Here is a 21,040-nt window from a genome sequence, read left to right as displayed (position 1 = left end):
TGCTGCCTACTTGCTTGAGATGAGCATTCCATGTTTCTTTCATTGCTGAGCACCCCCATTATAGGATGCCTGCACCCAGACCATTCTATGAGCCATTCCCTACTCTGCAAGGTCTAGCATATACCCAAGCCTACTGGGATGGGAGTTCTAAGTGATGGTAGAGGACAAATACATAATTTTTGCTGTTCCAGTGGGAGAGCAGGAAATGGCATGATAATTGGATATGGCATGATAACTGGATATGGCACATTCTTAAGAAGAGGTGGCAGGAATACACAGAAGAACTGTACAAAAAAGATCTTCACGACCAAGATAATCACAATGGTGTGATCACTGACCTAGAGCCAGACATCCTGGAATGTGAAGTCAAGTGGGCCTTAGAAAGTATCACTATGAACAAAGCTAGTGGAGGTGATGGAATTCCAGTTGAGCTATTTCAAATCCTGAAAGATGATGCGGCTTTATATTGTCACCCTGCTTATTGAACTTATATGCAGAGTACATCATGAGAAATGCTGGGCTGGAAGAAGCACAAGCTGGATGGAATCAAGATTGCTGGGAGAAATATCAATAACCTCAGATATGCAGATGACACCACCCTTATGGCAGAAAGTGAAGAGGAACTATAAAGCCTCTTGATGAAAGTGAAAGTGGAGAGTGAAAAAGTTGGCTTAAAGCTCAACATTCAGAAAACGAAGATCATGGCATCTGGTCCCATCACTTCATGGGAAATAGATGGTGAAACAGTGTCAGACTTTATTTTGGGGGGCTCCAAAATCACTGCAGATGGTGACGGCAGCCATGAAATTAAAAGACGCTTACTCCTTGGAAGGAAAGTTATGACCAAACTAGATAGCATATTCAAAAGCAGAGACATTACTTTGCCAACAAAGGTCCGTCTAGTCAAGGCTATGGTTTTTCCTGTGGTCATGTATGGATGTGAAAGTTGGACTGTGAAGAAGGCTGAGCACCAAAGAATTGATGCTTTTGAACTGTGGTGTTGGGAGAAGACTCTTGAGAGTCCCTTGGACTGCAAGGAGATCCAACCAGTCCATTCTGAAGGAGATCGGCCCTGGGATTTCTTTGGAAGGAATGATGCTAAATCTGAAACTCCAGTACTTTGGCCACCTCATGTGAAGAGTTGACTCATTGGAAAAGACTCTGATGCTGGGAGGGATTGGGGGCAGGAGGAGAAGGGGACGACAGAGGATGAGATGGCTGGATGGCATCACTGACTTGATGGACGTGAGTCTGAGTGAACTCTGGGAGATGGTGATGGACAGGGAGGCCTGGCGTGCTGCGATTCATGGGGTCGCAAAGATTCGGACACGACTGAGCAACTGAGCTGAACTGAACTGAACTGAATGATAACAACAATGCAATAATAACAGTACCTGACATACTGAACACTTTCATTGCACCAGATTCCATACTGAGAGCTCTCAACATATTCTTTCCTTTACTCCTCACAAGTACTCTCGGAAGTAGCCCCATTTTACAGACAAGTAAAGTGAGGAACACAGAGTTTAAAGAACATATCCTGGGTCAAGCAGGCAGTAAGTGGTAGCATCCAGGTTTGAAACCAAATCTGTATGACATCAAAGTTAGCATGCTCAGCCATCATGCCACACTTCCTCAATGATGCTTCTCTTTAGAAACATGAGGGACTGATTAGAATAAAGGTGAAAATGAAGGCTGTGCAATTATGTATACTGTAAAATTCCAATCAGTAATCAGAAGAAGAAAGAAAAGAAATTCTCAAGGCAAAAAGAACAAAGGAGACACACCAGATTCTAGCAGTGGTCACATTCAGCTAGTAGAGTGTTGGGGGTGTATTCTTTTCCTCCATCTCATTTCTACCTTTTTAACATTTTTGAAATTTCCTTTAGTGAGCATGTGCAGTTGTCCCTCAGTATCCGAGGGGGACTGGTTCCAGGACCCCTGCAGATACGAAAATGCAAGGATGCTCAAGCACCTCACATAAAATGGTGTAACACACTTGGCTGTCTGCATCTGCAGTTGTGGAACCCGCAAGATCAACCAACCATGGACCAGTCCAGTTGGTGGAACCTGGGGATGTGGAATCTGTAGATACAAAGGGCCAACTTTGTTTCTATTATAACAGAAGCTAAAAAAAAATCCTCTCTAGAATGGCCCCAGCATTACGTGGCTGAACAGAGGTTGGGAAGAGGTGATAAGAGTCACCCAGCTAATCAGTGGGGCTGTCTATTGAGCAGATGGCGCCTATGGCCTCAGCGCCCGCACCTCGGGGGGTGAGGGAGAAGGCTCACCACCCCTGCTGTCTCACCACGTCCCTTTCTCTCCAGGTGCTTACACCCCGGAGCCCCTCAGCAGTTTCCGGTGGGCCCTTCTCTCAACTGGCCTCATGTTCTTCTACCACTTCAGCATCTTGCAGATCCTGGGCCTGGTAAGCTTGGTTCTATCCCATTCTATCCCTTCTGTTTGGAGTTCTTCATAAATCTTGATAATCCTGGTTGGCGCTGGTATATCGTTTTGTTTTGAAAATACGAGATGCCAAAGGCCACACTGTCAGATTGTTGTGTCTGGGTTGCTGATTTACAATCCACAGCTTTGGCCTCTCCAAAGAGCTTTCTGAATCCTTCAGTAATGACTGTGTCTTTCATCCCTGGAGAGGCAAGGAGGCCCTTCACTCATGGCCACTTGGGTCGGAAATAGTGAGCTGCACTGGACAGTGGTTTGCTGTGGCCTGTGTGGGAGGCGGGACCCTGACCCTGGCCCTGGGGGAGGCTTCTGACCTTGGGTCCATTCTAGGCCTACCACCAGGCCCAAAGCTGCGGGGCCAGTGGAAGTGTGGTGTCGGCTGACCCCCGTAGCCTTCTGGGATGTTCAGACCTACCTGGAGTGTGGCTGATAGCTGGACTCAGTAGTTGAGTTATCCAGAGCCCAGGATTGCTCGGTGCCTGGGGGGTGTATCTATCGGTGGCAAAGTGAGTAGCAGTAGGCTGGGGCTTGGGTAGGGAGACCCAAGTTCATGTTGTGGTTCTGCCACTGCTCTGGGTGAGTCACGTTATCCTTCAGGGCAGCGTGTTCTCCACCCATCTGTGACATGGGCACAAACCCTCCACCTCTCTTGAGAGGTGGTGAAGACTTGTTTTTAAGGAGAATGGGCTTGAAGGACTTTGGAAGGCAGCTGTCGTGGCCGTCCTTGGGGCAGGAGTGGCATATCCGGTTTTGTGTGCGAGCAGCATGAAATGTACCGTTGGCCGCGTGGAGCCTTGCGGGGCCTGGCTGGACTAGGGCCCGCAACCAATGTCACCAGTGCCTTGGTCGAAGCAGTCATCTTCTCTTCCCCACCCTGGTGTGTCGCTCTGTTCCGGTTGGCCTGGGGGTAGTTTGAGCTCCTTGCCAATAGCACGGTTGCTTCCTGTGCTCTCAGAAGGAAGCAGTATGACCATCACGCCCTTACCTTCACACCTGTCTCCACTGTGACTCCTTGATTCCACAGGAGTCAGTGTCTCCATGTCACCATACATACCATGCTCAGTCTCACCTCCAGACCTCACTCAGGCTATGCCTCCTACATGGAAGGCTCTGTTCACTCCATTCCTCATCATTACTTCCATCCATTCTTCATGAGTCCATTCAGAATGGTATGACTTCCCTCATCAGATCTTATCTGAGGACTCTGCCGCCCCCGTTCTGTACACACCTCAGATCTTATGGTGGGCAAAAGCCAGTGAGCACCGTATGGTTTGAGGTCAGCTGTGGTAGACCGATCATCCCAATTTGATTGGTTCCTAGTTATGCAGAGGCAGGGACCATGTAGCTGATGGCTCTCTAATCCCACAACACCTGTCCGGGTCTAGGCACATAGTAAATACTTAGGAACGTCAACGGACTCTGGGCCCAACCCAAAGGCAAGACCAGCTTTTCCACTGGATGGCCTCCTCCATCACCTCCAAAGGGCTCTAGCCATGACCCAAACTTAGGGAAGAAAGATCCCACTATGAACAGGTGGGGATTTGTCAATCCCTCCTTGTCTAGTCCCCCTTAGGTAGACACGGCTGAACTGGCAGAAGCCAGAGAAAGCCTCAGGATGGTGAACGCTCACTCTACCTCCCTTGTCCCTGCAGGTCACCGAAGTGAATTTGAACAACATGCTGTGTCCGGCCATCTCAGACCCATTCTACGGCCCCTGGTACCGCATCTGGGCCTCGGGACACCAGACTCTCATGACCATGACCCACGGGAAGCTGGTCATCCTGTTCTCATACATGGCTGGGCCCTTGTGTAAATATCTGCTGGATTTGCTCCGGCTTCCAGCCAAGAAAATAGACTGAAGGTGCTTGTGTTTTTTTTGTTTGTTTGTTTGTTTGTTTTGTTTTGTTTGGGGTTTTGTTTTGTTTTTTTCTCCCCTTGAGGAAACAAGTCCTGACTTGACTTGGAGGACACCCAGTTCTTGGTGAAATCATGGGAGAGGGCAGTAGCTCGTTCAGTGTATTTCTTTTTCCCTCTTCTCTGCCCCTTTCTTCCAACATGTTTCCTTCCCCACCTCTTCCCCCAGGATGGCTCCTGGGGCCTGGGGTGTAGTGCTGAGGGCTCTCTCTCCCTGTTCCTTGTGGCCTTATGCGGTGAGACAGTAGTCAGTGGCTTTCACTCTGCTTGTTGGTGCTTTAACAACAGCTGGTTGAGGAGAAAGGGAACAACAAGCAGTAGTTCTTTTGGTATCAAAGTGATGAGATGCGGTTGTGTTTGATTTCTCCACTGCCAGGGATCTCCAGGCTTACGCTGGAGTCCCCTTTTGTCTCCAGCACAGCCCCCGCCATAAGGGGACTGAGGCCTTGTTTCTATACCAGCGGCAAGCCAAGAGCCAAGGGATTTCCCAGCTCATGGCCAAAATAGAACTGGCCAGATTCTTCCCACTGGTGTCCCACGACTCAAAGCAAGCAGCCAACCAGTCACTCCCTCCAGATACTGCCAGAGGTGGGGTTTAGGGGTGCTACCATCTGAGGGGCTAGATTCCACTGAGGCCCATGAGTGCCGTTACAACAGCAAATCCAAAGGGAACCAGGTCAAAATATCCACAGCTAATACTAGTTTGGGACCTTGGGGAGATTCTACTTGAGAGCTGAGAACTGACCCATATCCGTGTCAGAAGTGAGCATAGAAATTAATCAACAGAAGTGGCAACTTGAGAAAACTGTGATTTGAATCATAGGCTTACTTTTAATGTTGATAGCAGATGACATTTTAATTTTGAGTGCCTCTTCAATGCTCTCTCTCTCTCTTTAAAGGCAGCTTCAGGGAAAGATGAGCTCGAGTTGGGCTTTTTTGGCTTTTGGGGTTTTGTTTCTTTATTTGTTTGGGGATGTTTGACTTCAGAGAATCCTTGCATTAGGACCTGTCTCTGGAGGACACCTGTCTGTCCATTTCGTGGTTTTACAGGCTATATGAGCATCCTAGGTTTGGGAGGATACAGGTCCTGCAGCACGGTTTCCCTAGGACTAGATGTCATCGCTGCAGCCAGCATCAGAGCTGAATTGTGTGAGGCTCCCCACCCCTACAGCACATGTCTAGATTGAAAGGCGGGTACCAAAAAATCAGGTCCCCTTGGTTGGAGGTTCAAGTGCTCAGAAAGGAAGACCTTTGGCTGCAGGATAGCCTCAGTCATACGTGGACCTCAAGAAGGGAGGTGGTAGCATTTGCTGACTCTTTGTCGGCACTTACTAAGAAGAGATTACTTAATAACAGAAAAGCTAGTTCTGTGACCTTCTCTGATTGCCTCCTCCCCAACCCTGTCTCCCAGTCTAGGCAACCCACTTGCCCTGGGCTCCTTCAGTATTCCAGGTGTTACTGTTTCAGACCTAGATTGAGTTTCAGTGACTCTGCTGCTGCTAAGTCGCTTCAGTCGTGTCCGACTCTGCAACCCTATAGACGGAAGCCCACCAGGCCCCGCCGTCCCTGGGATTCTCCAGGCAAGAACCTGGAGTGGGTTGCCATTTCCTTCTCCAATGCATGAAAGTGAAAAGTGAAAGTGAAGTCGCTCCGTCGTGTCCGACCCTTGGCGACCCCATGGACTGCAGCCTACCAGGCTCCTCCATCCATGGGATTTTCCAGGCAAGAGTACTGGAGTGGGGTGCCATTGCCTTCTCCGTTCAGTGACTCAGTAGTCATTATTTTAGCAAGTGGACTTACTGGAGGCAGCAGAATGGAAGAGAGTCTCTTCCAGCAGGGCGAGGCCCAGGGAAGTGTCCATGGAAGGGCCCATCTCTTTGCAGAGGGATGCTGGCATTGATGCCATCAATTCCCAGGGTGTGGGGTTGCAGGAGGGCGGTATGCTCTGGGTTGCCACGAGAAGAGGTACCTCTTGAGTGGCTGGTTTCACCCCGCCTACTGGCTGTGCATGGGCGTGGCCAAGAAGGCCAGGCCTCAGTGCTCCCTTGGCCTATTTACAAAATAAAAGGTTAGAGCGAGGTCATAGGAGGAGCCCCTGGAGGTCTGTCCTGTGCCTTGCTGGAATCTCTGCCTCAGCTGGGGGCCAGCAGCCTGGGTGGCACAGACACTGCGCCACCAAGGGCACAGTGGCAGAGCGCTCTCTTCCTCCTTGTCTCGGGCCTGGTGCAGGGTGCCAGTCAGCTCATGCTTTCCTCACATTGGCCTGCCTCCGAAAGCTCGTCTTTGCCCTGGCTGTGGCTCATTGCCCCTGGCTGGCTGGCACTTCGCTGCTGCTTGGCAGGAAAGAAGAAAGCGTAAGCCATGTGCCTGGCTTGGCCAGGCCGGCAGCAGGTGCACCTGTCCAGGGAAGGGGGGTGCACTGCTTCTGGGGGCCAGGTGGGCTCAGAAACACGGAGGGGAGGGGACAGAGAGCAAGCCCTGTCCACTGGGTCCACAGGGAGCCACGGCCTGTGAGGTGCTGGGGAGCAGCAGGCATCTGAACTGGGCTGTACCTGACTCTTCCCTTGGGCCAGGCCCACGTGGAGAGGTGACCTGGCCTGACCCTCAGTGGCCTGCCTTGCAGGGTGGCCCCCACCACCATGGGGCCAGGCTTTCCTGCGCCTCCTTGGGGCCCTCCTGTCAGTGCCAAGGAGCTTCCCCAGCCAGCCTGGCCAAGTTTCCATATGCCATTTGCCAGTGTGTGGGAGCTCCATGTGTGTCTGGGAGGGTGTTTGTAGAAGTGGACACTTTCTTTTACAACAGCCCTAGCAAGGGAAAAGGAGTATTCCCTCCAGCCCCTAGGTAGCCTCGGCTGAGGATCTGGGCCAATGAGAACAGTCTGTTCAGCTGGCCAACTTACGGCATCAGCTCCACATAACAGAGAGCTGGTCCCACCTGCTTGTAGCCCCCACCCCACCCTCCATCCCTTCTATTTGGTTCTGCACACCAAAGACGATTTGGTCTATCATCTTTCTGGAGGCCCAGTGATGTGTTCCTCTGTCAGCTTGTGAGGAAGTTATAGACTCAGTTTCCCCCACTCAGCCTTCTCTCTCCCTCGGGACTGACTTCTCAGCATTCATGGAAGCTGTGGGCAGGGTGGCCATGATGTGGGGGTGGGGAGTTCGGGGCCCTTTCCCATCTGGTACCTCAAGCCCAGCTCTCAGATCATCCCTTCGACTGCAGCCTCCCTCAGGGTTTTGCAGTTTGTGGTCGTTGATACTTCAGTGCACTGTTTTGTGGGGCAGACACAGCTGCACACAGAGAGCAGGTTGTCAGCACAGCACTGGTGTTGGGGGGGCTAGTGGAAGACCGTTCATCGCCCCCCACACACACATACCTTGCCCAAAAAAGAATTCCTTGGATTTGTAGATGTTGGTCATCTGAAGGGGAGATGGGGAGGTGGGCAAGGGGAGAAGAAGGGCCGGTATGGCCACTGTAAGACAGGATGCCAGTGCTGGGTTTGGTAAATGGGGAGCAGGCCTCAGGGAGGGCATCAGGAGCAAAGCCCCGGACTATGAGGAGGGGCGTCCTCACTGCACACGCTGCCCTGCCCTCTGAGGGTGGGGAGGGTCTGTAAGTGGGAATGAGCCTTCCTCTTCTGTCCAGTGAGTCCCTTGTGCTCAGGAAAACCTAGTCGCTTATTGTTGCTCTTGTGACATTTTCTACACTGGTTAGCTACTCGTGGCACAAAACACACAAAAGAAAAAAGTCATTTCAAGCCAAACTATTGTTTTGGAAACCTGCTTTCTTTTGATGTCAGCTTTGTATTACATTTGGAAGAATTCTTCATTTCTGTTGGTGTTATTGTGGTAGAGAGAATAAGATAGTTCAACTTGTAATTCTTTCTGCCAGGAAATTGGCGCTGCCTCTGTTGCCGCCCCCACCCCCACCACGGCCCTTCCTCATTCTCAAGGGGAGATTGCTGTGTCCTGGGCAGACCCCCTCCCTGGCGCTTGCCCCCACAGGGACTCCCTTGGAGAACCAGTTTTTGTGAGTTCCCTAACCAGCTGCAAGATGAGTAGATGAGTACTTTCGCCAGGCCGCTTCTTGGGTGCTCTGTGCCCCCGCCAGTTTGCTCACCTCTTGGGACATTTTGTAATGTTTTCTCTGTTTTGTAAAACCCTTTTGATTGTACCAAAATGGTTTCTGCAGTCACCTTTGGAAATAAATGATCATTAATTAATTTGTGTACTTCGCACTCTGAATGTTAGATTGAGGTGTTTCTGTTGTTGAAGATCCCTGAATGAAAAGGAACCCTCACCATGGCACTTACTGTTGAATGTTTCCTTCATTTACTGTTATTAAAAGATTTGTGAGAACCTACGAGTCTTGGCCTTGCTTCCCTGAAGCCTCTCAGAAGGAAGGGCTCCTGCTTTGAAAAGTAGACAAAAGGGGCCATTGGCCATCCAGGCTGTGGAGGCCCACCATGGGGCAGTGGGCTTGCTCAGCACAGCTCTGCCCCCAGAGTCGCATGGCTCAAGTCGTGTGGCCTTGAAGCCCCCCCACTGCCTGCTGGGACCCAACAGGCCTTATGCTCTTCACAGGGCTTGTTGGCTGGGGATATCTGCTGGCCTCGAGGAACCCTGGCCTCAAGGGACCCCACGTGCTCTAGAGGACTGAACTACAGGAGGCAGCTCTAAAACCAGATGCGATCAGGCTCCCTCATCCCAAGTTTCTCGGGGGCCAGCTCTGTTCAGCATAGGGCCAAGGCTGACACAAGTCAGACCGTGCCATGTGGAGGTAATCTGCTCCTGGGGAACAGTTGGACCTGGCTTTCTAGGGCTCCCGACTGAACCCCGTGGTGACTGTGATTAGTTATGCCCACCTTCACGCCCGAGAGACACTGTACTCGGACTTTTGCTGGTGCTGCTGCTTCTACAGGGGACACAGCTAGCCACAGGGGCCTCCAGTGCAAGTGGGCTTCCTTCATTGGCCAGGAGTCAGAAGCCTTGGCCTTCAGAGTGGATGGGCCCTGCCATCCTGGACCACAAAACCACAAGCTTGGGCAAGTCACTCATTTGCTTGCGACCCCAGGTTCTCTGTCAGTAAAACTATAGCTGCACCCGTGTGACACGCAGGGCACTAAGTCCCTCCACATGCCTTCCAGGATGTGATCCCCTCAAAAGCATGGTGAGTGGACTGCTCGTGCTGTCCCTATGGTATAGGCAGACACTCAGAAAACTGGGACTCAGAGCTAACCAATGGAGGAGCTGGCCTAGGAGTTGGTTTTGTGAGGCTCCAGAGCTTAGGTGCTCGGCACCCTGACCCCTGGGCTCTGCTGCCCATCTAGGGTGCTGGGATGACTGGGCAGACCCTCAGCAGGGGGCTCCAGGTCTGAGAGGAACGGGAGGAGAACCAGGCAGTGCTGCAGAAGGTGGAGCACAAATGCTGAGGCAGTGGAGTCAGGCCCATCTTTTCTTCTGCTGCCAGCAGACCTACCTGACCCTGGCGAGCCGCAGAGCAGAGCTGCAAGGCCTACAAGTAAACAAGATGGTGCTGCACAGGGCCAGGCCAGGGCTGGCCCAGGGGCAGAGGCTGCCAGAGGGAGGTGAGAGAAGGTGGTCCTGTGGCCCTTCTGTGTGTCTTCCATTTCAGAAAGATGACATAGTCCACAGCAACCTCTCTCCAGGGCTCATGCATCTGCCGAAGGTCTCTGTTCCAGTCTGTACACTCTACTGCAGGCAACAGTTTCCAGTGGAGCTCTGACTGCATCACTTCCCTGGGGCCTTGTAAACACCTAGGCTTCATCTCCTCACCTCCATGTTCCATGAAGACCCATCCATAGCAGACCCTTGTTCCAGCCGTATTGAATTCCCCTTGGTCACGCCCTGTGGTTTCCCACTTCTTTGCCTTGTTCTTTGCGCTGTTTTCTCAGCTACCGCCATCTCCCTGCTTGTCCAAAGGTCTCACTCAGCTCCAGCGTAGGCTCCTGCATGCAGTCTTCCGTGAGCTCCAGTATGCATGAGCTACCCTTCCACTCAGCTCCCGCAGCCCCTGGTGCTCACTCCAGGACACCGCTTTGCCTCCCCATTTTGGAATTCATTAGGGTGCTCTGTCCCTCTGTAGACGTTGAGCTCCTTGAGGGCAAGGACCTGGTCCTTGGAACGTGTTCTGTGAACCACACTCTTATCCCTGAGTTTTGCAAAATGGTGAGAGGCACCATGGTTACCTGAGTGAGAAACCTTGGCCACACAAGCTATGGCCCATCTCTTGAGTTCTCCTGCATGGGGCTGTGTGCCTTTGGCCTGGGTACCTCAAGCTCCAGCTGGAGGGCCCCATCTTGCTCCTCTTTAGGGGTTGCAGGTAGCCGGGATTCAGGCTGAGGAGGCAGTGTTGTGAGGCTAGAGAACAGAGACAGCATCTCTTTCGCCTGACCCTTCTCTAGACCTCTGGTTGGGAGGTGGGCCAAGCAGCAACTGCTTTTCCACATCCCCGCAGCCGTTCATCCCCTCCAGGGTCCCCCTTCCACTCCCTGGGGCACACAGGCAGAGTTGGTGTTTACGTGGCAAAAGCCCCACCAGCCCATGGAATGTGTCACCTCTGAGGCATAGGGAGCAGCTTGAATGGTTACAATCTGATCCCCCAATGAGGTTTCCCCTTGTCCCGGTTTGCCAAGGCCAGTGGAGGGACTGAGACCCACAGATGTCAGGCTGACAAATGACCCATCCCCAGCTGCACCTCTGCTGCAGCCGCCAGTTCTCCCTGCTCTCTGCCACCTTCCCTCCCCCTTCCCTCGACATCCAGGGGCCTGCAAGAGGTGCTGCCCGCTTTACTGTCCCTTCAGCTGCTCCTTCCCTAGTTACCAGAAGTCCCCAGTCTCCTTACGTTTTTTAGGAAGACCCAGGACTCTCCAGTATTCCGCCCCCTAGAGGCCTTCCTGTGTGGTCCAGGACACCCTCAGATTTCCAGAGTGTTGGAGCTGACAGGATGCTGCTGATACAGGGGCTTGTAAATTTTCCTTCATATTAGAATCACCTAGGGAGCTTTACAAAGAATCTCAATACCCAGGCCTCACCCCAGCTTATAATTCAAAGCAAACTTTTTGTTTGGTTTTGTTCTGACTTGAAGCTTCCGGGTTGTGAGTCAGCTCTTTGACCTGCCCATCTATACCAGTGCCATTTTTTTAATGAAAATTTTAAGACATGCCAAAAGGTTATGAAGAAGAATGTCTAAATCCAGCTTTGAAAAAGAATATTACCAAGAGAGTTGAAGCCCCTTAATCCCAGAGGTTCAGAGATTGTTCCTTAGAGTTTCAGGAACTCTGGGGAGCTGTCTGAGGGGCCATCTCAGGATGAGGGCTGGGTTGGGGCAGAGCGGGTTGGGTTCCGGCCTTTCCCCTTGTTTCACCCAAAACAACTCCATGTTTATTCTGCTTTGTACACTGAGGTTCTGTAAGTAGTTTCATTGGAAAAAGGGTTTAAAAGTCACTTCATTACACCCTCACTAGTCTGTCTTCTACCCTGCCTGAGGTAGTGGTCATTCTGTAGTCGTTGGAAGAGTCTTGTGGTGGAGCTCAGTAGATGGGGACTGCGGTCCCGGCTCTCCATTTGTTCTTAGGTCCCAGGTCCCCTTGGCAAAGTCAGACCTCTCGGAACTCCAGGTGAGACATCAGGTGAGATAAATGAGCGTGAGAGGGCTTTATAAACGGTAGTGTCCTGTCCAGTGTCAGGGGGGTCCTGTTTCCATGCAGTGTGGTTACTAGGCTTGATCTCAGAGGGCAGGAGTTGCTTGGGCTTTTGACTATACTCACCCACTGTGCTTTCTTGTGCCCTGTGTGGTTGGGGTCTGTGGGGTGTGTAAGAGACTGATAACCTCAGTTTTAAGGCACTTTTTTTCTGTATTTCATTGACACTAAGACACTTTCTAAAAATATAATTTTAATATCTCCAGATTTGGGATGCACCTTACAGTCAGTGGCATGACAGTTTAATTGGCAACTTTTTCAACAGTACATAAAATAGCAGCCATCTTTCAACCTGAAGTATCTTAGAGTCACTGAAATGCCATCATTGTTAACTTTTCATTCTTCTTCCTCTTCTCCATGAGAGTCACCCTCCTGGTAGAGAAAAGCCATTTGGAAAAACTTCTAAACTTTAGCATATAGTCTCCTCCTGACACTCCATCCTCTCTTTCTTCCCTGCCAGCATCCACCCAGGCCAGGCAAACTTTCAGCTTCCTGATCTGAGGGAGCCCCCTTTGTTGAGCTCTCTCTTGGGGCAGATGTTTCATGGGGCAAGAGAAAGGAGATGGAGTGCACCTACATAGGGAACCCCACTGTACCAACTGACAGGGAGGGAGCCAGGCCAGCCACCCCCAACAGCTCTGGTTTCTTTATTTCCCAACCAGAGCCTGGCCAGATGGCTCAGCCTGCTTCCCTGGGGATCTCTGGGGCTGCTTATTGCCAGAGATGAGCAGGGGGTCGGGGTGTGTGTGCAGGGGAAAGGAGTGCAGCCTGTCCTGAACTCCCTGGGTTGATGTAAGCAGTTGTCTGGCCCATATAGAGGTAGACAATGACTTCCTCACCTCCTCCAGCAAGGTGGAAGAAGGGTTAGGTGATGGGCCTTTCAAGGAAAAGCAGCACTTTGGCAGCACCTAGGGTAGCCTAAGCCATGGACATTCACTGCAGTTGGAAATTGCCTCCAACCTTCTCTCAGTCCTGGCAGCCACTCTAATTAAACTTGGCCCTTGTAGTCTTGAGGCCAGGCTCTTCCAGAAAGGGAAGGAGTGTCTGCAGTGAGATCCAGGGATAATTGGGCACAGGAAGCAGTTTTTGGACATTTCCCCCACCCCGCTGAGAGAGCTTAGCAAGACATGATCAGCCCGGATTACAGCTGCCCTCATGTAACTGGGTTAAAGTGGTGGCCTACTTAGGCCCCTCCTGCAGTGGCCTCCTTCAAAGCTGATGAGGCCGATTAGGGGGTTATTTCTGAGCCCTAGTTGTGTACCTAGAAGCCTGGGGGTAGTCCTCCTTTGACAAGAAAGACAATAACCAAGGCTGGACAGCCCAAGGCAGAATCTGCCCTGCCCATAGGAGAGCACTGCTGTCAGACCTCATGTGTTCTTGGAAAAGAAGGAGTCCAATGACGTCAAGTCTAAGTCCTTGGATTTTGAACTTCAAAACCCAAGCCAACCAATTTTCAGGGAAAGAATTTGTCCTATGTTTTTGCCATCTTTAGACCTAGAGAGAGATGGTGGATAGTCAAAATGAAGTCTGCAGTCATAGTTGCTAGCCTGGACTTAGTAGGTTCTGTGCATTTGAGGGAGATTGCTGTTTAGCCCGAGCCTCAGTTTGCTCATCTGTAAAATGGCAATAATAGTAATAACTATTTCCTAGAGTAAGTGTGAAGATTGAATAGATAAGACACTTGACACAGTGCCTGGCACATTGTAAGCACTACTTCCATAAATGTTAGATGCCATTATTGCTACCATTACCACCATGATTGCCACCACCATTCTCACCATCATCTTCATCTTCATCAAGACAGCAGGGTGAATGATGAAAAGCTGTCTCTCGACTCTGCAAACTCAGTTTGAATCCTGGCTCTGCCACTTTGTAGCTAGGTGGCTTTGGATAACTGGTAACTTCTTTGATCTAGATTCTGTAAAATGGGCAATTCATAAGGCTGTTTGAAAAGTGTATAATATGGTCCTTTTTATACAGTAAGCACTTCATAAATATTGACTATTGTAGTTATTAAAAAGGGGCTGATCAAGGTCAGTGGTTACCAAGAGTGGGGAGGCATGACTATGTGAAGCACCAGATTTCTAGGACAGTGAATCTACTCTCTATGATACTATAATGGTAGATATATTTGTCAAAACCTACAGAATATACAGTATCAAGAGTGAATCCTAATGTAAACTCTGGACTTTGGTATCAATATAGGTTCATCAGTCAACAATTGTAGCACTGTGGTGTGGGATATTGATAGGAGAGGCTATGTGTGGAGGAGGTGGGGCAGGCAATATATGGGGAGTTCAGTGTACTTTTTGCTCTGCTTTGCTGTGAACCTAAAACTGCTCTGAAATTATAGTCTATTTAAAAGGAAAAAAAGTTTATCAAACTAGATTGCTATATAAATTTAGAATGTTAACTCTATCCCCATGGTAACCACTAAGAAAATAAAAGATACAGAAAAGGAAATGAAGAGGGAATCAACATGGCACACTAGAAAAAAGTCCATCAAACACAAATGAAAACTGTATTGGAGGAATTGAGGAAAAAGAGATGTGACATGTAGAAAACAAATAGCACAATGGCAGGGGAAAAAAAGTTCTTCATTATCAGTAATCACTTTAAATGTAAATGGGTTAAACTCACCAATTAAAAGACAGAAATCGGCAAAATGAATTTTTTTCTTTTTATTTTTTTTTTTGGCAAAATGAATCTTAAAAAGACATGATCTAACTATATACTGTCCAGGGGGTTCTGGCAATGAGTTGATGAGCCAACTCATTGGAAATGACTGATGCTGGGAAAGATTGAGGGCAATAGGAGAACAGAGCTGCAGAGGACGAGATGGTTAGAAAGCATCACCCACTCAATGGACATGAATTTGAGCAAACTCTGGGAGATAGTGGAAGACAGAGGAGCCTGGCATGCTGCAGTCCATGGGGTCACAAAGAGTCAGACATGACTTAGTGACTGAATGACATCCACTATATGCTGATTACAGGAGACTCAATTTAGATCCAAAGAGATTTAAAGTGAAAGGATGGAAAAAGATATTTAATGCAAATAATAACCAAAAGACAGTGGAGGTGGCTACAAAATACCAGGCAAAAGAAATTTTAAGTGAAAAATTTTTATAAGAGACAATGTTATCCTTTTATTGATAAAAGGATCAATTCATCAAGAAGCTATAACAAGTATATTCATACACACCAAACAACAGAGCTCCATAAGATATGAAGGAAAATTGACAGAACTGTCCATTTGACAGAAACAGTTCTACAATAATAGGTGGAGACTACTGTATTCCACTTTAAATAATGGGTAAAATTTAGACAATACATTTGTAAAGAATAGACGACTTCAACAGCACTATAAACCAGTTAGACCTAAGAGACATACAGAATACTCTACCCAGCAAGAGCAGAACATGCATTCTTCTCAAGTGTACATGGAACATTCTCCAGGATAGATGATATATTAGGCCACAAAGCAATTATCAATAAATTTTAAAAGACTGGGATTATAGAAAGTATCTTATCTGACCAAATAGAATGAAGCTAGAAATCCAAAGCAGAAGGAAAACTGATAATATTGCAAATATGTGGAAATCAAACAACACACTACAATAACCAATGGGCTAAAGAAGAAATCACTAAGGAAATTAGAAAATGCTTTGGGATGAATGAAAATGGAAGTACAATGTACCCAATTTTTTAAATTTCTGCATATATTTCTTGCAACATGCTTTTTAATTCTTATTATTAATTTTACTGTAATATGGTTGATTTACAATGTCGTATTTCAGCAGTACAGCAAAATGAGCTAGTTATGCTTAAACATATATCCATTCTTTTTTTAGAATCAACGAAATTGACAAATCTTTAGCTAGACTCATTAAGAAAAAAAGACAACTAAAATTCAAAATGAAAGCAGAGATGTTACTACCAACCTTACAAAAATTAAAAGGATTATAAGAACATACAATAAGCAGTTGTATGCCAACAAATTAGTCTTGATGAAATGGAAAAGTTGCTAGAAACATGGAAATTACCAAAACTGACTCAAGAAGAAATATAAAACATGAACAGTTCTACAAGTAAAGAGATTGAATCAGTAATCCAAAACCTCCCCACCAAAACCCAGACTTCATTGGTGAATTCTACCAAACATTTAAAATTTAAACATTAATCCTATTCAAACTCTTTCAAAAAAAAATAGAAGAGGAAGGAATACTTCCTTACACATTCTATAAGGCCAGCATTACCCTAATACCAAAGCAAGACAAAGAGATCACAATAAAATCACAGACCAGTATCCTTATAATATAGATACAAAAAATCCTCCACAAAATACCACAAACCAAATCCAACAACACTCTGAGAGGATCATACACCATGACAAAGTGGAATTTACCCCAGGAATGTGAGAGTGGTTCAACATAAGAAAATCAACCATGGCAGTACACTATGTAGGAAAATTAACTCAACATACACCAACAACCTAAATATAAGAGCTAAAACTAATAGAAGAAAACACGGCTAAATTTTTATGACCTAGGATTTGGCAATGGATTCCTAGATTTCTCACCAAAAACAAGAGCAACAAAATTAGATAAATTAGACTTAATAAGAATTTTAAAATTTTGTCCATCAAAGGGCATTATTAAGAATGTGAAAAAAAACCTACAGAATAGGAGAAAATATTTTCAAATCATATATCTGTAAGTGTTTAATATCCTGAATATATAACGAACTCTTAAAACTTACCAGAAAGACAACACAACTAAAAATTGGGCAAAGGACTCAAATAGACATTTCTCCAGTGAAGATTACAAATGACCAATAAGCACATGAAGAGGTGTTCAACATCACTGGTCATTAAGGAAATGCAGGTCAAAACCACAAATGAGATACTACTTCATACACACTAGAATGGCTATCATAAATATAATAACAGGTATTGGTGAGGATGTGGAGAAATTGGAACCTTCATACTGGTGGGAATGTAAAATGGTACAGTCACGATGGAAGATAGTTTGTTTCTCAAAAAGTTAAACATAGAATTTACCACATGATCCGGCAATTCTATCCTTAAGTATCTACCCTAGAGAAATGAAAACCTGTGTCCACACAGAAAACTTAAGACACACATTTGTAGCAGCATTATTTGTAAATGCCAAATGATTCAAACAGCCCAAATGTCCATTGGTGGACATTGGATAAACAAATTGTGGTCTATACATACAATGAAATAGTATTCAGCCATCGAAAGGAATGAAGTACTGAAACATGCAGCAACTTGAATGAACTTTGAAAATATGCTAAGTAAAAGAAGTCAGTGATAAAAGGTCACGTGTTGAATGACTCCACTTATATGATATGTCCAGAATAAGCAAATTCAGAGACAGAACATTAGTGGTTACTTAGGTGATGGCCAAGGGAAAAAGGGGAATGACTTCTTAATAGAGATGGAGTGTTTTATGGAGTGATGAAAAAATTGTAAAACCAGAGAGAGCTGGTGGTTGTACAACATTGCAAAGACACTAAAACCACTGAACTGTACACTTTCAAGTGGCTCATTGTGTTTTGTGGATTTTACTTTAATTAAAAAAAGTCAACAAAAGGGTGCGAAAAGAACGAAATTTCTTTTAAACTCTCAAGTGCCCTGTGCACCCTGCTAGCGGGACTCACTGGATAACCTTCCCAAGAGCAAATGTGTTGCCTGCACTTTACCAGCCTAGGGCTGACCATTATCAATTTCTATTTGACCTTCTTTAAGGCCACAGATTCTACTGGAGTGGTACAAACCAAAATGGGGACAGAGGGGCCCAATGAGGACCATGTACCCTGCAGGAGCAATCCCAGCCTTTCTGAATGACTGGATTAACCCAGGGTTCCTCTTTTCAACCCCATCATTCATGAGTGCCATGGACCACATAGGCTAGGCAAGGTAAACAACCATGTCACTGACCACAATTCTGGGAAAGGGGCCATTGCTGACACCTATGCCAGCAGGGTGGCAATGTCTCCATGCAGAGTTCCTGGAATTCATTTGACTGTTTGAAGTAGAGAGAGTTTAGGGAAATGTTTGTGTTACACTAGTACTGTCCTTTCAACAAGATGGGGATTTCCTACTCTTTCCAATCCAAGACCCCCTTTCTGGCTCTGCCAGGCTATGTGGGAGTGGGGATCCCGATTGGCCCAGCCAGCTGTCTGGCCCACCCCTGTCTCCTATGCTGAGATGCACAAACCCATTTACACATATTAACACACATGCTAACCTTGGATCATTCCAGAATATTGAGATGAAAATGCTAGTTGGATGTAAAGTGAGAAGAGCAGCTCCTAGTTTCAAATCTGCCTTGTGTTCAGGCAATGGCTGTGACTCTCCGCAGCTTCCTGTCAGTTAAGATGTGATTTAAACATTCTATTGTGTACCAGTTGTGTTTCCTGTTTTACAATGTCCAAATTTAATACTGCCTTCCTGCCCTTTCTGTGTAGCGGGTGATTCAGAAAGTGACTCTGATTTCCCTCTCTGGGTGGGTTTCCCTCACTATCTTATCTCTCCTCCTGCCCCATGAATGGATTTTTCCATTAGTTGACATGCTGGGAACTTCCTTCTGGCTGCAAGGCAGCCTCAGAGCAAACAGCCTAGTTCTCTCTCTCCTGGTCATGGGAAGGTTCTGATGCCTTCCAGAGGACAGCTTTGCAGTAAAAAAAAACAACCAACAAACAAACTTTGAGACACCAAATGCCATTCTGCATGTACACAGACCTGTTTCTTATTTCTCACCCAGCCACCTTGGCACTCCTGCTAGGGAGCAAGACCGCCTCACTGTGAGAGCAAAGCATGTCCTCCACTCAAGGAACCTTGACAGTGCCTGGGCTCTGGGTGGTCTCTACTGCTGATACATTGGAGGGCCAAAGAAATGCCATTTCCCAACAAGGCTGCCACAACTCTCCTCTAATGCCACGGTGAGGTGGGAGCCATTTAGAGAAACCCTATCAAGCCAGCCCAGTATCACCTGGGCCCCAGTCAATGACTTTTGCCAGCTGGAACACACTTATATGCTGCTCACAACTCTTAGATCAGAGTGGACTGTTAATTTGTCTTACAAAATGATACTATCTTTATTCTGTAACCAAGCATAGTGCCCTGCCTCTGGGGGGGACAAGCACTCAGTAAATATTGATGGATCACGTTGAGCCTGACATTTGGGAGGAAAAGGCCAAAATGGAAAAGGAGATGAAATGACGCTTTGCCAAAGGCTCTCAAAATAACTGGGCATGTTGGGATGGCAGCAGTGGTTTTCAGATTGTCCCACGGGACCTGGCATTCTGTTGGAACTGATTGAAGTTTCCATAAACATTTGATTCAAAAAAAGCGTCTTTAAATATATAATATTGAAACACTAATACAAACTGAAAAAAAAGAACCCACCTAACTAAAACATCTATAAATGTGTTGAATTCAGAATGGCAATTGAAGACCACCAGTGGGTCAGCAGGAACAATCAAGTTGACATATTATGTTTAAACCTCTGGCAAGATGCCAAACTTCTTGCAGGCCTTCCTTGTCAGGCCTGGTTCAGAAGGCTGTGACTGCCCCCAGGGTTTTAGAATTTAGGCCAATGTGTACTCACTTGCATAAAACTATACACGATACTACCTCTTCTGTTTGCAAATCAAGACCTTGTTGCTGCTGTACAGCCAAAACAATACAGAAATCAATGGAGCGCTGAGACTCTGTCATCTGTCACCCCAATTACAAATTTTTATAGTCACCCAAACAGCCTCGTCATTCTTATTAACTTTCTGAGTAACTGGTATACATTTGTACTTTAAAACAATGAAATACTGTTTTTAATCTTATACTTGTAACTTAATGAGGTGCCAGCTAAGATTCTGATTAAAAAGCAAAGAGGTTCTTCCAGCAAGGAGGGAGACTAAAGGCTGAACAAATTACCAGCCCCTTGTGACTTGGCTGTGTCCTTTTAGAGAGAGAGTAGGCGCTCAAGGACACCAGGGCACTTGTGAGCACAGAGACCCGTAATGCAGACATCGCCCAGTGCTCCTGTCTTAGCGCATCTTACAGCTAACCTCTGTTGCTAACCTCTGTCGAGCTAATGTGATCATCTGTCAGGATGGAAATCTGCAAGTGTAGGTCAGTGTTCATTTATGTAAAGCACATGCCCTCTACCAGCCCTCTGGGTGGGTCCGTTGAAACTATTTGAGAGGCATAGTCCATATATTTGGAACATAGTAAGGGTCATTTTAAATCATAGTGATAACTAAGTTATTGGGATGAAGAGGTAGACTGGTTTGGGTCCTAAGGCAGTTTTTTCTGATTCTTGAAAAGATTTCTTCCAACAGGCTTGAGGTTTGGAACAGGGGATTGTGTCATGGGTTAAAGGGATCAAGGAAGTCCTCTGAATGTAGTAGCCAAAGCAGTGTATCCAGGGCGTGACTCAGTTGCATCCTTCCATTCAGCTATTCCTCCAGCAGGGGAAAAGCCTGGACAGACAGATGGGAAGCCATCAGAGCTTGGCCAAAACCCACACTTGTCTTCGCTCATGTGGTTAAGAGCTGCAGAAAGTGGGAGAAGCCATACTCTGAAAACGGTTGTCATTCACTGGGCTCTCCTGAGTAGCAGCTCTGAATCCAGGTGTGATTTTTCCCACAGCAGACTTCTTCCCAGCTCACAGTGATGGGACTCCCTGAATATGATAGTATTTTCCATCAACAGAGAGGAACTGCCGCATTCCACACAGTCACACTTGCCCTCTGAAGCAGTGGAGCAATTTAAAAGGTGCCCAGTGGGGCATGAAGTCTAAAGAGGGGAAGTGCTGAAACTCTGGGAAGAATTTAGGTAGGTGGAGTGTGATTACTGAAGTTGAAATCTGTCCAGACCACTGAGTTAACCACTAATGCTATTAAGAAAGAATGC

The 21,040-nt window shown here is 47.2% G+C and overlaps 1 protein-coding gene across 13 annotated transcripts in view; it reads left to right on the top strand.

Moving 5' to 3' along the window:
• TMEM164 (transmembrane protein 164) overlaps window positions 1–4,333 on the top strand; it is a 174,909-nt gene extending 170,576 nt beyond the window's left edge. For all 13 annotated transcript variants that reach the window (XM_045164380.1, XM_045164381.1, XM_045164383.1 and 10 more), the window contains 2 exons: window positions 2,328–2,428; window positions 4,116–4,333. In XM_045164380.1, the coding sequence (XP_045020315.1) occupies window positions 2,328–2,428; window positions 4,116–4,322 (308 nt within the window). In that variant the 3' untranslated portion in view covers window positions 4,323–4,333. The remainder of the gene's footprint in view (window positions 1–2,327; window positions 2,429–4,115) is intronic.
• Window positions 4,334–21,040: the final 16,707 nt, after the last annotated feature.

The sequence above is a fragment of the Bubalus bubalis genome, chromosome X (genome assembly GCF_019923935.1).
Source record: "Bubalus bubalis isolate 160015118507 breed Murrah chromosome X, NDDB_SH_1, whole genome shotgun sequence".
In the NCBI taxonomy this organism is placed as follows: Eukaryota; Metazoa; Chordata; class Mammalia; order Artiodactyla; family Bovidae; genus Bubalus; species Bubalus bubalis.
The sequence above is the reverse complement of the archived record's forward strand: the minus strand, read 5'-3'. Positions and strand labels throughout refer to the sequence as shown.